This window comes from Chrysochloris asiatica, unplaced genomic scaffold (genome assembly GCF_000296735.1).
Source record: "Chrysochloris asiatica unplaced genomic scaffold, ChrAsi1.0 scaffold00124, whole genome shotgun sequence".
Lineage (NCBI taxonomy): Eukaryota > Metazoa > Chordata > Mammalia > Afrosoricida > Chrysochloridae > Chrysochloris > Chrysochloris asiatica.
The window spans coordinates 9,304,516-9,321,524 of record NW_006408642.1 but is presented as its reverse complement, the minus strand read 5'-3'; the positions used below and the strand labels follow the sequence as shown (position 1 = coordinate 9,321,524).

General features: G+C 42.0%; 1 protein-coding gene across 1 annotated transcript in view; it reads right to left on the bottom strand.

Moving 5' to 3' along the window:
• The window catches only part of LZTFL1 (leucine zipper transcription factor-like 1), a 14,392-nt gene extending 13,853 nt beyond the window's left edge, over window positions 1–539 (bottom strand). Inside the window, exon 1 of the mRNA XM_006868851.1 lies at window positions 421–539. Coding sequence (XP_006868913.1) covers window positions 421–497 — 77 coding nt within the window. The 5' untranslated portion in view covers window positions 498–539. The remainder of the gene's footprint in view (window positions 1–420) is intronic.
• Between the last annotated feature and the right edge of the window lie 16,470 nt (window positions 540–17,009).

The following is a 17,009-nucleotide window of genomic DNA, read 5'->3' as shown; positions in this document are numbered from 1 at the left end:
TGAGTCGGTACCAACTTGATGGCACCTGACAACAACAACAACAACGCTTCAGTGTGAACTGCTTGTCTTCTTGCTAACTTGTACATCTTCATGTCTTATGGCTTTATAAAGTCTTCATTAACAACTTAATTTAAGTTCTGAAATTTTTAATACAGCAAGCTTGGGATTAATCTACTAGACCTTTGCAACTTCCTGACTGCCCTTCTGAGTTTCTGTGACCCGACAGTTTTCATCCATGTGCATTACTGAGAAGACATCTTATTTACTGCCCTGCCACACTGAATTTCCTCTGTTTTCAGGAGGCTTTAGTGTAAGTGTTCCGAGTACAGTTTGTTACAGTCCCTGCTATGGTATGTGTCCCCCACTGACTTTCAGAAAGGACCTGTGACCCCATCTGGTTTCCCTGGAATCTGCGGGTACCTGCTCTCCTTGAGGTTGTGGAAGCAGGAATCAACTGTTTTGAGTCGCAAGCCTCTTTGTGAACGAGCAAAACGCATATAATTAATAATTTCATTTTGATGGTGGTCATTTAGGCCCAACTCTGCCTGAAAAAGAGAGAAGTAATATGTTAGTCTTGAAGATGTGACAATGGAACCTGTGGTAGAGCCTACCAGATGTCTGCCAACTTCTGTTCTTTAACTCTTCCTGGGCTGGAGGTTGCCCAGCTAGGTGACATTTCCTGGCCTTCCAGGCAGTCCTATGAAGACACGTGACTACTTCTTAGCAGTGGGATGTGAGCAGAAGAAACGTGGACCAGTTCCAAAGTCTTCACCATACCCAATTTCTCTGAAGCTTGCACTAGGTGGTGACTAGGCCGAACCCTACGGGCTGGGGGAACATGAAGAGAAAGCCCCCTGTGCCCCCAGGTCCTCACGAAGCAGCAAGGACACTCACCTAACTGAGATGAGAGGGTGATGGCTACATGAGAGAAATAAACTGCTTTATAAGCCACTTCTTAGGTGTCTCTATTATACCCTGGGGAGTTCTGGTGTGGTGCTGTAGGAGAAGCATGGACTATAAACCAGAAGGTCGGTGGTTCAAACTCACCAACCGCTTCTTGGAAACCATATATAGTAACTATGAATGAGAACCAATTCAATGGCACTTAACAATTACATTACAACCTGGTAGTGTAATAGGTAATGAGCTGGCTGGGCTGCTAACCACAAGGTCAGTAGTGTGACTCTACCAGTCATTCTGCAGGAGAAAGATGAGGCTTTCTGCTCTCGTAAAGATTTACAGCCTCTGAAACCCATACAGACCTGATTGGATGGCACACTACCACCACCACCATTCTAGCAACTTAAGGAGTTCTGGTGGCACTACAGGGTAAACACTGGACTGCTAACCACAAGATAAGGCTTTCTGCTCCTGTAAAAATTTATGGGTTCTTAGATCCAGAGAGGGAGAGGGACTATGTACTGAAGACCGGGGGTGGGGGACAGGCTTGCAGGGTACACCCTTTGGTTGGTTGATGATGCATGGAGGGGATTGTAACCATGGCAATGAAACGATATGCAATAGAATGAATGTAAAACTAATGTTCTCCCATGTAAACTATCACATAATTCACAATAAAGCATTAAAAAAAAAAAAGATTTATGGGTTCAAAAACCCTATAAAGGGGGAAGAACAAACAAAATGGCGGAAGTGCAGTGAGGAGCTCCGTCAGCAACAACACGGAATACAGAACCAAGCAGGCTCAGGGGATAGTCCCAGAACTCTGAATCACATATAAAGGAATATTTAGAAAGTTGGAAGGCTTACAGCTAGGGGAATTTGTAGCAGAAGCAAGAAACCCAGTGCTTTCTAATTCAAGAGACTCAGCTGCTCCAGGAGCCGCCATCTTGAGTGAGACCAAGCGGGAGAAGGATCAGAACAGCCTGACAGAACCACGGAGATAAAGGTGTGGATATTCTTTTCTTTTGGTATCTGTTCATTGGTCCCTTGCTGTCTGCACACCTCCATTCTGGTGACTATAGGGGTGCCTGAACTAGTGGACACACCAGCCCCACCCTCGGAGGGTTCTACTATGCATGTGCACAGAGCTCCTCAAAATTTAAAGAGACAGTTTCCACTCAAAATCAAATGGCCACAGCTGGCCCTGAACTGTTTATAACTAGAAAAAAGACCTGACGGGGATTGTGGAGTGGGACAGGCACACAAAAAAGGAAATAGGCCAAAATTTAAATCCTAAGTTACATCAAAATGACCAACAGTGGCATCTTGATATTTCTTAAGAAGAAGAGTGAAAATGGAAGCCCATTTCCTGATCACATCTACCTGGAGGCAACCAGAAAGCATAAAAAATACCAAAATACATACCTATGTAAGTATTAAGGCCACAGATAACCCCTAAATATTTCCAAAAAACAGAAGCAGATGACCATATCTGCACATGTCCAGAAACGAGAAAAAGTGACTGAGGCAAATGAGCTGGAAGTAGACCTACACTCCATACTGGAAGATGGGCAGGCTTTGGAAATGCCTGAGAAGGAATTCAGAAAAATGATTTAAAATGTGTCAAAACACTATACAATGGAGTTGAGAAAAATAAAGAAGAAGTCAGGAAAGTGCTACAGGAACAATCAAATAAGACAGATACAGCACTGGAAACAATTCAAAACCTACAGAAAGAGGTCCAAACAATTAATCATAGAAGAACAGAAATGGACAATACACTGAAAGAGCAAAGGAGCAGAATTGAAAAGATAGAAGCCAGAACTAGTGAGCTAGAAGATAAATCTCTCAACAGTACTACGATAGAAGAGCAAACACAAAAAAGGATAAACAAATCTGAAGAAGGCCTAAGATTCATGTTGGATAACAAGAAGAGGAATAACTTAAGAATTATTGGCATTTCTGAACAGGAACAATCACACAAGTCCACAGAGGGGATAGTTGAAGAGCTTCTGGAAGATAATTTTCCTAATATCCAGAAAAGTAAAAAGATAAGCATTCAAGAAGCTCAATGAACCCCAGGATGGACAGACCCTAAAAGACAATCACCAAGACATATAATAATCAAGCTCTCCAAAATCAAAGATAAGGACAGGATCTTGAAAGCAGTTTGGGAAAAGAGAAGTATAACATACAAAGGCAAGCAAATCAGATTAAGCTCAGATTTCTCAACAGAAACCATGCAGGCAAGAAGGCAATGGGGAGACATAAATAAAACTACAATAGACAAAGACGGACCTCCCCTAGAGCCACGCCCAGAACGAAATTGGTTCTTTGAAGCCACCCACTCATGACACTTCAGTTACAGGTGCACTAGGAAACTAAGACATCAGCTTTAAAAAATATGTTTTGGTTTCTCAACCATCATTGACTATTTTTATTTAAAATCGTATTTTAAATGAGAATTTGACAACTTTGAACTAGAGATTAATGAAGTTTGTTTTCCTCTTCTAGCTATACTGAAAGAAGGAAATTACAAAAGTGAACTACCAATGTAGGGGACTAAAGGAATCATTTAAGAGTAACGTGATTTATCACATGGGAGAGAAGTCACAGGGTTGCCTCCAACATAGTGAGGCCAAGACCATCAGACATGACGTTCTTTACCCTCACACACATGGCTTTATCCACACACATACTTACCTTCTCATCTCCATCTCAATTTTCTTAGAACCTAAGTCTATGAGGAATGGTATTACATTCCTTGTCAGAAAGAACATTTTAAGATCTTGAAGTATAATGCTGTGATAGGATAATATCTATATGCCTACAAGGAAGACCAGTTAATACAACTATTATTTAGAATTTATGCACTGACCACCAAAGACAATGATGAAGAAATTGAAGAATGCTAACAATTTATTTAGTCTAAAAGTGATCAAACATGCAATCAAGATGCATTGATAATTATTGGTGATTGGAATGTGAAAATTGGACAAAAACAGAGGACAAACAGGTAGTTGGAAAACATGACCTTGGTTATAGAACTGACGCTGGAGATCACATGACAGATTTTTACAAGACCAATGACTTCATAGCAAATACTTTTTTGTTTCAATAACACAAATGACAACTATAGCCCTCGCCAGATAGAATACATAGGAGTCAAATTGACTACATCTGTGCAAAAAGATGCTGGATAAGCTTAATATCATCAGTAAAACATGTCCAGCAGCCAACTGTTGAAGAGACCATCAATTACTCGTGCAAGTTTAGGCAGAAAGTGAAGAAAATTGAAACAACTCCATGAGAGCTAAAATACAACCTTGAGTATATCCCACTTGAATTTACAGACCATCTCAAGAAGACATCTGATGCACTGTTGTTAAGTGTCGTCAACTCGGTTCCGATTCATAGTGACCCTCCACAGGGTTTCCAAGGAACAGCTGGTGAGCTTGAACCACTGACCTTGCAGTCTACCACATTAACCCACTGCGCCATACCAGGACTCCATTTGATGCATTAGGCACTGCAAAGCAATCATCCCTCCCATAGCACTCTACTCAGCTGGGTTCAGTAATTCATTGCAATGGCCACACAAAATTCAGACCCCATATTCACAGTTAGGGGGTTTATTAGGGAACTTAAGAGGGTACAGTTAAGGATCAGGCACATTCAGGGCACACAGCTGTTCCAGTTAGGACAGTCTAGCCTCAGCCATGCCCGTAGACAGGCCTCTCTTGCATTGGCAATGTTACAAAGCTCTTTTAGGGTTCCTGATGAATGCTCATGGGGTACACCACTCTATCATAAGCCTCAGCCTGCGACACTCAGTTCTAGCTCCATGGCACAGCAAACCTAGCTCCCTTAATTGTCTAGAGGCCCCCCACTCTGCAAGCAAGTCTCCTGTTGTAAGTCACTCAACTTTACTTGTTCCTGTGGGCTGGGAAGTCCCCTGCTGTCTGGTGCTCTGGTTTCCGGTTCTGCTGCTGTTGCTCCTCTGCCCCTCCTCCACTGTCACAGCTATCAGTCCCTGGGTCGGGAGGTTCTATGTACAGCAGGGATCTCCGGGTCTAAAGGAGAAGCTCCATTCCTGACTTATCTTTGATGGTAGTAGATTCACCCCTATCGGCTTCTGAGATGGTTCATTTTATATCCAGCAAGAGGGCAAAACTGACCAATCACAATTAACCTTGTTAACAATTCTCACAACTGAATCATATAACCCATCAGCACCTTCCCCCACTTTCTATCAGCTAGACCCACAGAAAAAGTGGATCTAGATGAGAGAAAGTGACCTTTTCATCACAGAAAAAGTCATTTGGTGAGAGTGTACGAAGTCTGACTAAAAGATTCATTAAATAATTCACTATATCAGACAACTACTGATTGAAAACCAGAAGATTTGTGGGATATCCAAGACCTCCCCTCAAATGCTCTTTGTTGTTGTAAAGTGCTGTCAAGCCAGTTCCAACTCACAGTGACACTGCACATAGTTTCCAAGTAGATGGGGGGTTTGAACTGATGACCCTGCTGTTAACAGTCTAGCGATTATCCTACAGCACCACACCAGGACCCCCCAATGCTCTTGAATGGCTATTTACTCACTAGGCTAATTGTTCTACAAGTATTGAGGAAGTTTGAGCAATGTAAACCAATCCATTGGCCTTACATCTCAGGACTCCATCTTATGTGATTAATCTGGCAATGAGGATTTTGTCTTAGAACTAGAACATGTGAATGGAAAGAAGGAAGTATTTTCTTATGTTTTGGTTTACACTGATGATTCGTCAATTCCCCAAACTGATGGTGAACATTAGAAACAATCATGGTAGCCATGAGAACAAGTGGAGGATGCAGACATGGATGGCTGAGTTCTGCAGGAGAACTAGCACTCATCTAGAAAAAGACCATTCCCAAAGCTGGCTTCCTTATACATGCACATGGTTCAACTCATTACAGAGGAAAAGGAATCAGCTGTGGGTGGCATAAATTGACAAAACACCGGCTTAAAAAACAGGTTTATGCAAATTTTCGTAACACTCTACGTATGTAACCATCACCAAGTCACTTAACCTCACGGATGCCAGTGTCCTCAACTGTTATAGGAAACTGACTGACATGGTTAACTCTAAAATGTTTAGAAATAATGGGAGAGATCCAAATAGGGAACGCTTAATTTGTTTAAACTTTGTTGCAGAAATGCTCTATTGAAATATGAAAGAGCTGAAACCTGAGCAATAACTGGTATGAAAGCACTAGGAAGCTAGTGTCTTGAAACTGTCAACAAGTGGGTAGGTGGGTGGGGGGAAGTGGTTCCCTGCTCTGAGCCATGCCCACAAAGCCAAATCTAATTTCAGTATGAAAGGATAAGGAAGAACTGTAATGATAAAATAAGCGTAATGTAATTAACTTAATATATTGAGTTATATTAATTTTTAACTGGTACTGTGTTATTTAAGGAACTCTGGCAGTGTAGTGGTTACAAATTGGGCTGCGAACCTCAGCGTCAGCAGTTCGAAACTACCAGCTGTTCTGTGGGAGAAAGAGGATTTCGGCTCCTGTAAAGATTTACAGCCTCAGAAACCCTGTATAGGGTTGCTATGAGTTGGAACCGACTCCACTGCACATAACAATAACAACTGTTATTTACTGTATATATTTATTGTACAAGAGAGCTTCAAAAAGTTGATGGAAAACTTCATTATCTTTTCATTCCATTTATCATGAACATTTTGTATTTGCATTATCTCATACATTGTTTATACAACTTAACAGAATTAGGAGTTCAGGTGTAGCACTGTAGAATAAGCACTGACCTGCTAACCACAAGGTCGGTGGTTCAAATCCATCAGTTACTCCTTGGAAAGCCTATACAGGGTGGCTGTGAGTTGGAACCGACTTGACAGCACGTAATTACAAACACAATATAATCAGGAGCGCTCGTGGCACAGCTGGCACAGCAGCGAGCCAAAAGCTCAGCATTTCAAACCACCAGCTACTCCTTGGGAGAAAGACATGGCAGTCTGTGTCCATAAAGATTAAGAACTACTGCCATCAAGTCCATTCCAATTCCTGTTTGCCCTAAATAGGGTTTCCAAGACTCAATCGCTGCAGGAGCAGGCCACTTCATCTATCTCCCGCAGAGTGGCTGACGGATATGAACCACTGATATTGTGGTTAGCAGTCCGCTGACGATAACACAGTCTTGGAAGCCCAAGGATGCAGTTGTACTGTGTCCTATAGGGTCACTATGAGTCAGGATCAATTTAATAGCAATGGATTTTTTGTGTTTTAGTACAGTTACTATCTGTAATTTACTAAGAAAAAACAGCCTGTTGTTAAGTGAAATGAGAGAAGATAAGAGAGGAACAGATGCCAATTTTTTTTTTTTTAACACCTCCCCCCCCACAACTTTTTCTCATGCTATTTTGTGGAAATCAAGAGAATCAGTGGGGCAGCCTCTAAGCTCAAGTAGGGTAGGGACTGGTCTGTTTTGTTCACAGCTTTAGACTCAGCAATGAATCAATGCTTGTAACAGGTTGTTGCTATTGGTGGATGTCATCCAACCGACTTGGCTTCAGTTAGCCTACATGACAGGGTCGAGTTACCCCATAGGGTTTCCCAGGCTGTAATATTTACAGGAGATGGTCGCCAGGTCTTTTCTTCAGCAGAGATGCTGGTGGGTTCAACCAGTAACCTTCAGTACGCAGCCCATTGCTTAACCATTGTCCCCCACCTCGGGCCCCCATGCTTGGAATATAGGAGTGAGCTCAACAGGAATTCTAGTTGCTGAGGAGATATTTCAGTAGCTTATTTAAGTGGGCTTCCAATCTTAGTTCCATCTCATTTTTGAACACTTCAGTACTGTGCACTGCTCTTTCTAAATATGATCAGCATGCCATACCCTCTGGGGCACTTAGTGATATATGTGGATTAGTGGTCTATTGGAGTCCTGGTGTGGCGCTGTGGGTTAATGTGCTAGACTGCAAAGTCGGTTTGAATTGCTAGTCGGCAGTTCAAACTCACCATTGCTTCTTGGAAACCCTACACAGGGTCGCTATGGGTCGGAACAGACTCAATGGCACTTAACAAGTGGCATATGCGAATAGTTGGTCTTTTCAGAATACATTAAGACAATGGAAACATCACCTAAGTTTCTTCTACTGTAAAATGACTGGAAAATTGGGTTCAATCACTTTTTTCTACTCGCCCAGTTCTTGTTGCTAAGTGCCCTGCCGTCTGTAACGACTCATAACGACTCTGTACACGGTTTCAGAGGCTGGTGGACTTGAACCACCAACATTGCGGTTAACAGTCCGGTGCTTATCTCACGGCTAACAGGAAATTATTTAGACAGCCAGAGGCAGAAGAGTACGAGGATGAGGGCAATGCGTGTGTGCGCATGTGTGTAAGACAGAGAGAACAAGAAATGGGAGTAGCATCCAGGAAAGGAGTGCGAACCCCGCCTAGTGCATTCAGCTGGCAGCGATTCTCTTTGCCGTCAACTGCCACAGGTGAGACTTTGCCAGAATCATACAACAGAAGCGACAAGGTGGACCAAATGTGCTGAAGAGGCCTTCACCCAGGATGGCTCCAAATGGTCTTCAGCAAGGCCAACCGAACCTCCTACGCCCGGTGCGGCCTCACTCTTCCGAGAGGCCCATAAGCAGGATTCAGACTCGACAGAGGCCATGTCATCGCCCCGGGCCCACCCGTTCCGCGCCTGTAGCCCCGGCTGCAGCTCTTGCGGCGACAGAGAGGGGGCTACTTACCATGGCCGCGGGCTGGAGTCACCAGCTTCCAGAAGCTGCCGAGGACGAATCTGGGACCGCAAAATAATAGGAGGGAAGGGCAGGTTGTTTAGCAACCTCCCGTTGCTATTGGGAACGGAGGCGTGTGGTCTTGAAATTTTGCATTCTCGTTGGTCTTCAAGATCACGCGACAGGAAGTAGAGCGTGAGGACCCAGCGCCGCATGCACATTCGCTACTAAAGCCAGGAAGTCCTGTGCTTTCATGCCACGCTAGCTTTGGGAGCGGAACGCTGTTGCTAAGGGTAACGGGAGAGGAGGAGTCGCCTGGGACCTCTATTAATTTGCCTGTATCTCCCAGATCTAGACTGTGGAAAGGTTTCTGCCGCATTTTCCGGTGGTGGCTTCGAGAGCTTATTCCGAACCTTCCAATGGCTTCACAGATTGTCGCCCACCTCAGATTTATAGCTCTCCTTTAGATCCTACCAGAGCGTCAGGTGACTGACATCCCCAGCCCTGCCAAGGTCCTGGATGAAGGTCCGAGTTTTGAATGACCCTCTCTCCATCCCTGTCCAACATTTTTCTTGTGTTTCTGGAAAAACTCCAGTGCTAGAAAAACACTGAGGGGTTTTAAATTAGGAAAGGTGTACATAATTAATCTGTATACTAAGCAAGTAAATGGAGATGCTGGCCTATATGAAGAACGCAGCATCAGGTTTGAAGGAAGGCTCCTTGACAACCTGTGGTATACAGATACACAACCTTCCTTGCTGAAATTCAAGAGGACCTGAAGCACTTGACTGATAAAAACCAAAGACCACAACCTTCAGTATGGACTCCACCTTAATATAAAGAAAACAAAAATCCTCACAAGTGGACCAATAAACAACATGATAAAGGGAGAAAAGATTGAAGTTGTCAGGGATTCCATTTTACTTGGACCCACAATCAATGCTCAAGGAAGCTGCAGTGAAGAAATCAAACAATGTGTAACATTTGGCAGATCAGATGCAAAAGACCTCTAAAGTTTTATAAAAACAAAGATGTCATAGCGGATTAAGGTACAATTGACCTAAACCGTGATATTTTCAATCACCTCATATGTATGTGAAAGCTGAATAATGGATAAGGAAGACTGGAGAATAGGCTGTTGGGGAAGAAAATTGAATATATCATGGACTGTCAGAAAAATGAGCAAATCTGTCATGGAAGAAGTACTTAACGTATTTTGGACATGTTATCAAGAGGGATTAGCCCCTGAAGAAGGAATCCTGCTTTGTAAAGTGAAGGGTCAATGAAAAAGAGGAAGACCTCCAAAGAGATGGATTGCTACAGTAGCAGTAACAATGGGCTCAAACATGATTGTGAGGATGGCAGAGGGCCCTGGGTCTGTGTTACAGAGAATCACTATGAGTCAGAAGTGACTTGATGTCACCTAACAACAACAGCAACAAATAACAAATATCACAAATGGTAGCTTAAACAAATAGAAATGTATGTTTTCCAAGTTTCAGAGGCTAGGAGTCAGAATTCAGGACCCAGACTCTGGAGGAAGCCTCGCAGTCTGCACTGGGGGAAGCGCCTTGTCTCTTTTCAGCTTCTATTCCCAGGTTCCTTGTGACGCTGTAGCATGTATCTTCCCCTCCATTTGTGCTCCTTGCATGTTTAATCTGCTCTTTTATATTTTGAGAGATTGATTTAAAACATACTCTATACTAATGCTGGGAGTCCTGGTGTGGCGCTGTGGGCTAATGAATCAGACCACAAAGTTGTTTGAACTGCAAAGTCAGTGGTTCAAGCTCAGCAGCTGCTCCTTGGAAACCCTATACAGGGTTCCTATGGGTCGAGATCAATTCTACGGCACTTACAACATCAAAACACTAATGCTACAGTAACATAACCAAGAAACTCTATTCCCAAATGGGACTATAACCACAGATAAGAGGTCTAGGATTTACAACACCTAGTTTTGTGGGACATGGTTCAATCCATAACACACCTCATACCTATAAAACAACAACTACATAATATAAATGGTATCCGTTTTCTAAATAGCGGTGACTTTCAAATTATTATGCCCAGACATATCAGGGAAACAATAAATAAAGAGCTTCCCTGGCCTTACTGCATAAATTCTCATTCTCAAAGTCTAGTTTGGGTCCTGGAATCTGCAACTGTTATTGACCTTCCAGGAGTAGTCACAGTCTTCTCTTAAAGAAACACTGCACACCTTTAGTTGTTTAAATGATTATATATTCCTGGGTGTTTTTGTGTATACCCCACCCCAAAATAAAACAGGGAATAGAAGCAAATACTGTTGAATGATGATGCATGGAGGAGATTGTAATCGTTGCAATAAAATGGTATAAAACAGATGTCCTCCCATGTAAACTATCAATCACTCAATTCAAGATAAAAACTTAAGAAAAGAAAAAAAGGAACACTGCACAAAAGTTCAAAAAACATTAAACAAAAACCCCAGCAAATTCTAGAGAGGCTGGGACTGTCCTACGTTGCTGATTGGACTGTAAAATGAAACACAGTGTGGTGCTTCCTCAGAAAGCTGGCAGTAGAGATACTGTATGACCCAGCAATCCCTCTACTTGGGAAAGATCCTCAAGACATAAGAGCCAGGTCATGAGCAGATATATACACACTGGTATTTATGGCAACATTATTCACAATAGCAAAAAGATAGACAGCCTAAATGCCCATCCATCGAAGACTGGATAAACAAACTTTGGGAAATACACACAGTGGAATACTATGCAATGCTGAAGAGCATCGATGAATTTAGGAAATGCCTCAAAACATGGATGAATCTAGAAGACGTTATGCTGAGTGAAATAAGTCAAATGAGATCACTATTGTAATAACTCAAGAAAAGGTTTACTTTGATTGTTACCGGAGTGGGAGGAAAGGGAAAGTTGTTTACTGAGTAGAAGGTAGGCACATGTTAACTTGGTGGACAGGGAGGGCAATCAACATGAAGAAGATTGGAAGAAGAAAGATGGAGACAGGTGAAGATACAGGAAGCTATGCATGGTCTAAAGGGTATAGAGCTGAAGGGTGATATATATTCCATATGTTGTTATGTGCCATCGAGTCAGTTCTGACTCATAGTGACCCTGCACAGGGTTTCTGAGGCTGTAAATCTTTACAGGAGCAGAAAGCCTCATCTTTCTCCCGCGGAACAGACGGTAGTTTTGAACTGCTGACCTTGAGGTTGGCAGCCCGACTCGTAACCACTACACTACCAGAGCTCCTTATGTATGTAGATACATGGAAAGAGACATGGGATGAATGGGTATGGGAGTTAAATATGTATATATGAAGATGAGTAAAAAGTTATCTGCACTCTGGTTACATTATAAAACGCCCATTCCCTCCACAACTGATGACAATATTGAGTGTGCACGTGAAATGTTTCTGTTGAATAGATGAGTGACAGTGAATTCATTATGTGGCAGATCATTTGCAAATTCGCCATGGCTCTGCCTATGAAATAATGTACAACAGACTTGGGTTTTGAACAGTTTGTGGGAGATGGGGACTGAAACACCTCACAGAAGAGCAGAAACAGAAGTGTTTGGACATCTGCAAGCAAAATTTAGTCTGATACTTAAAGGAAGGTAAAAGTTTCTTTTTAAAAAAATCATTACTGGTGACAAGACATGGATTCATCATTATGAGCTTGAGAGTAAACAGCAGAGCATGGCATGGAAACATCCTCTATTGCTGACCAAGAAAATGTTCAAAAATCAACTGTCAGCTGGAAAATTGATGCTTACAGTTTTCTGGGATTCTCAAGGACCAGTAGTGGAACATTATCAGGAAAAAGGTTCAACAATCAACAGTGTTCCTTACAGTGAGATGCTCACTGAAATGCTGAAGCCTAAACTTCAGATTAATTGCAGAGGACTGCTAACCAAAGTGTTGGGATTTTACAAAACAAGGTACGTCCTCACACCTCAGACCACACTGTTGACACTGCAAAAATTTTGTTTTGGTCCCCTGAAAGCAGCCATTTGAGGGTGAAGATTCACCTCTGATGAAGTGAAGACAGCGGCGCACTCATGGCTTGCAGATCAGCCTAAACCATTTTAAACTAAGGGAATATGCAAGTTTGTTGACAGATGGACAAAGTGTACTGAAAAACAAGGAGGTTATATAAAAAAATGATGTATTTCTATTTTCTAAAAGTTGATTAAAATATACAGTGAGAGGGTGGCTAATTTTTGAGTCACTTTTGTGTATGTATCTATCTATTCCACAAACATGGAGGAACTTGAGGGGAGAGATGTGTGCATGAGTGTCCACGGCAGATCGCTTTGGCTTTCTCCTGAGGAGTGGCTAGTGGGTTTGATCTGATGGTCCTTTGGTTAGCAGCCCAGCACTTAACCCACTGTGCCACTGAGGCTCCTTCACTGCCATATATTCTGAAGTAAGAAAGAAACCTTTAATGATGGAGAGAACATGTGACCCCAAAACCAAGTTGCCATCAAAGTAGATGCCAACTTCTGGCCATCTGGTGTGTGATAGAGTAGAACTGTGCACTAGAGGGCTTTCAACCATTGATGTTTCAGAAGTTAATTGCCAGGTCTTTCTTCTGAGGTGCTTCAATGGTAAATTCCAACTTCCAACCTTTCAACTGTTTACATCACCTAAGGACTCTTGTTGTTGCTATGTGCCGTGGAGTCGGTTCCGAATCATAGTGACCCTGTACAGGGCTTCTGAGGCTGTAAATCTTTACAGGAGCAGAAGGCCTCGTCTTCCTTCCATGGAACGGCTGGTAGTTTCGAACTGCTGATCTTGCGGTTCGTAGCCTGATTTGTAACCACTACGCTACCAGAGCTCCTTCCTCAGGACTCCTAGGGCAACATAAAGAATGCTTCTTGAATTTGTGTTGATTTTGGTCATTGGTGGTGATGGTAGTTATGTGCTTTGGTGTTGATTCCGACTCACAGCAGTCCTGTATAGGATTTCCAAGATGTAAATCTTTACAGGAGCAGAAAGTCTCATCTTTCTCCTTCAAAATGGCTGGTAGATTCGAACTGCTGATCTTACAGTTAGTAGGCCAACGTGTAACTTACTATGCTACCAGAGCTCCTTTTTTGATCATTACAAAGTGCAATGTAAAAATAGGAAAATATTTTAGAGCCCACCCTGTTCCACCTGCTTGACTTACAGATGAAGAGATGGTGAGAGATGAGGTCTCATGTCCAAAGACTCAAGAGGGCTAGATGGGGCATCTGGAGCTTGAGTGTAATACAGTTTCAAGAGCAAAACCAGAAGGCAGGTGTGAACTATTCTGGTATAAAAGGTGTTAAATTAGTTTCTGGTTTCAAGAATTTCATTTTTCTTTTCACTTCCTGCCACATTCTTTATATTCAACATAAATGGTACACTAAATAAATTTACTTGTTGTTTTAAGCCCTGGTGGTTTGTCATGGAGTCGGTTTTGACTCGTAGCGACCCTGATCCCAATGCTTTTTTTGTTTTAAAGCTTTTATTGTGAACTGAGTGATGGCTTCCATGGCAGAACATCAGTTTTGCACTCAACCAATCATATTTTGTTTCATTGCAATGAATACATTCCCCTCCATGCACCATCGGTTAACAATATTTGCCTCTATCCCCTTTTTTTTGATGCACACAAAAATACTCAGGAATACATAATTACATAAACAACTAAAGGGCACATTCTGCAAGCCAGCCTCCTGGCTGCCAGCATGCAGCCTTTCTCTTTTACTGAATCTCGAATCCTCAGCTGTTCTATCTATACATGTCAACATCTCTGGTGTCGCCGCTTCTCTAGTTAGGGTCCCATGTTCTGCTCATGCTTTTTCCTCTTGATGTACGATTAACTGCTCCCCCTTTTTGTTACACAACTTCTACCTTTACAGTGCCCATGCTTTTTAAAAGTATAATGGACACTTTTCTTGCCAGAGCAAAGTGATGGCCGATACATTCTTTAGAACAAATCCTAGTACTTGTGTGATACTATAGGATTAAACCACAAGGTCAGCAGTTCAAGCCCAACAGTCACTCCTCAGAAATCCTATACTGGGTCACTATGAGTCAGAACCAACTCATCAGCATTTAATAAAAACAGGGCATTCCTAAGTTCACCTAAACAGAGGGTGTGGGATCTTGCATTCTGAGGGATAATTTACCTGTGGAACAAAAGCCCTTACCTGGACTTGTGTAGCACCAAATGGTCCAGAAATCCTCGACAGTCATCATGAGATCGAATTCCAGACCTGGCTTTGCTGTTTCCTATAGTATCACATAAGGACTAGGACTGTTGAAAACAGGAGTAGGAGGCAGTTTTCCAATTTAGATGGAACTTCAAAGTCTGGGGACACAGTCAGGTATCCTTCACTTGGAAGATGGGGATAGTGTGTTGACAATTGTCGATGGAAGGCTCTTCAGCCTCAGGGACTAGAACAGCCTACTTGAGAGCTGGAGCACTGACCAGGGCGAAAGGACTATTTGTAAGTGTTGCCTTGACTACACCCAGCTTATCCCCTATCATATTTCCTCTTCTTCGGCAGGGTACCCCCACAAGCTCAGTTAAATTCTCACTTTGTCATTTTACCTATTGTTATTATTGTTAAGTGCCACTGAGTTGGTTCTAACCCATAGTGGCCCTGAATAGGGTTTCTGAGGATCAGCTGGTAAGCTTGAACTGCCGACCTTGCAGTTCAAACCAACTTTGCAGCCCAGTGCATTAACTCACAGTGCCACACCAGGACTCCTCTGTTCAATGAGTGTTTGTGAGTTAATAATGTTTCCCATTTATTTAGTGTCTCCTTTGAGCTCTATACAGGTCCTTGGGTGACACAAGTGGTTTGTTCTCAAATATTAACCTAACATTTGGTAGTTCAGATCCATCCAACTGTACCACAGAAGAAAGGCAGACAATCTGTTTCTGTAAAAGATGGCAGCCAATGAAACCCTATGACGTCGTTCTGCTCTGTAGCACATGGGTTGCCATGAATGGGAACCGATGGCAGTTGAGTTCCTTTTTTTGTTAATAGGCTAGAAACATTCTTTTCTAATAGTTCATCCTTATGATTTGAGACTACTGTTTCTTTCTTCAGCACACATTGAGTTATCCCAGCTTGAAAATCATTTTGCCAGGTATTGTGGGTAGAAGATAAAGAAGGTATTTTGTAAATACTTTTATGACAATTAAGAAAATTTCTCATCTGCATTTCTAGGAAAGTGAAGTGTATTTTCCCCACAGGCAAACTCTCGTGCTTGTTAACTGCCATGAATGTAGGGGAATTGAAGGAGTGGGTATATGATGCAAATATGTCATTTGTGAGGATGTTTGTGGCTTGGGGATTTTTTAAGTTGTTTTGCAAAACTACATCAACTAGTTAATTTAATGTAAATTCTATTCTAATCTAAAATCTGCACTAAGGAGGTTACAATATCACTGTTTGTCAATCTACTGAACAGAGTTAAATGTTACAGAGCTGTCTAGTGTCAGCAAGTGAGAACATGCATTTTCGGTCTTAAATGGATGACTTTGGTTCATGAAAAGGCCAAACCAAACCATGTTTCGGGTTGTTTACTAGCTTGATTTCCTCAGCAAAGCAAATATTTTTGAGTTGTGAAGGAAAACAGATCTACCCTACTTTATAAGCTTCTTAGGATCTCTCCATTTTAAAAAAATTACTGTGACAATTTTTAAAATGTGTGTGTGTATGTGTTTGGAGGCATGGTCTGGGAGATATACAAAAAGACTATGATGTACCTTTCAGCATAGTTCAAGAGAAATAAAACTAATAAACATAAGTAGATATAATAAACAAAATAAAATAATAGCATAATAGATGACAAATTAGAAATATATGATATCCAATATAAGTAAACATAAATACAGATAAAACATGTAATTAAAAATTGAGACTCCTAATGTGCTTATAAACGACTCCTCAAAATCCATTGCTGTCAAATCCATTCCAATTCATAAGGACCTAATGGGACAGCACACGGTATCCAAGACTGAAATGTTTATGGAAGCAGATTGTGACATCATTCTCCCACTGGAGAGGCTGGTGGATTAGAATTGCAGACTGCTCGATTATCAGCTGAGCACTTAACCCCTGTTCCACTACACTTACACTCTAAGTTACTAGTAGGTTATATACAACTGGCAAAAAGAAATGGGAAGGAGAACAAACAAGATGGTGGACCAGGTAGAAGTGCAGTAAGGAGCTCCATCAGCAACAACACAGAATACAGGACCAAGCAGGCTCAGGGGATGGTCCCAGAACTCTGAACCACATATAAAGGAATATTTAGGTTGGAAGGCTGACAGCTAGGGGGATTGGTAGCAGAAAC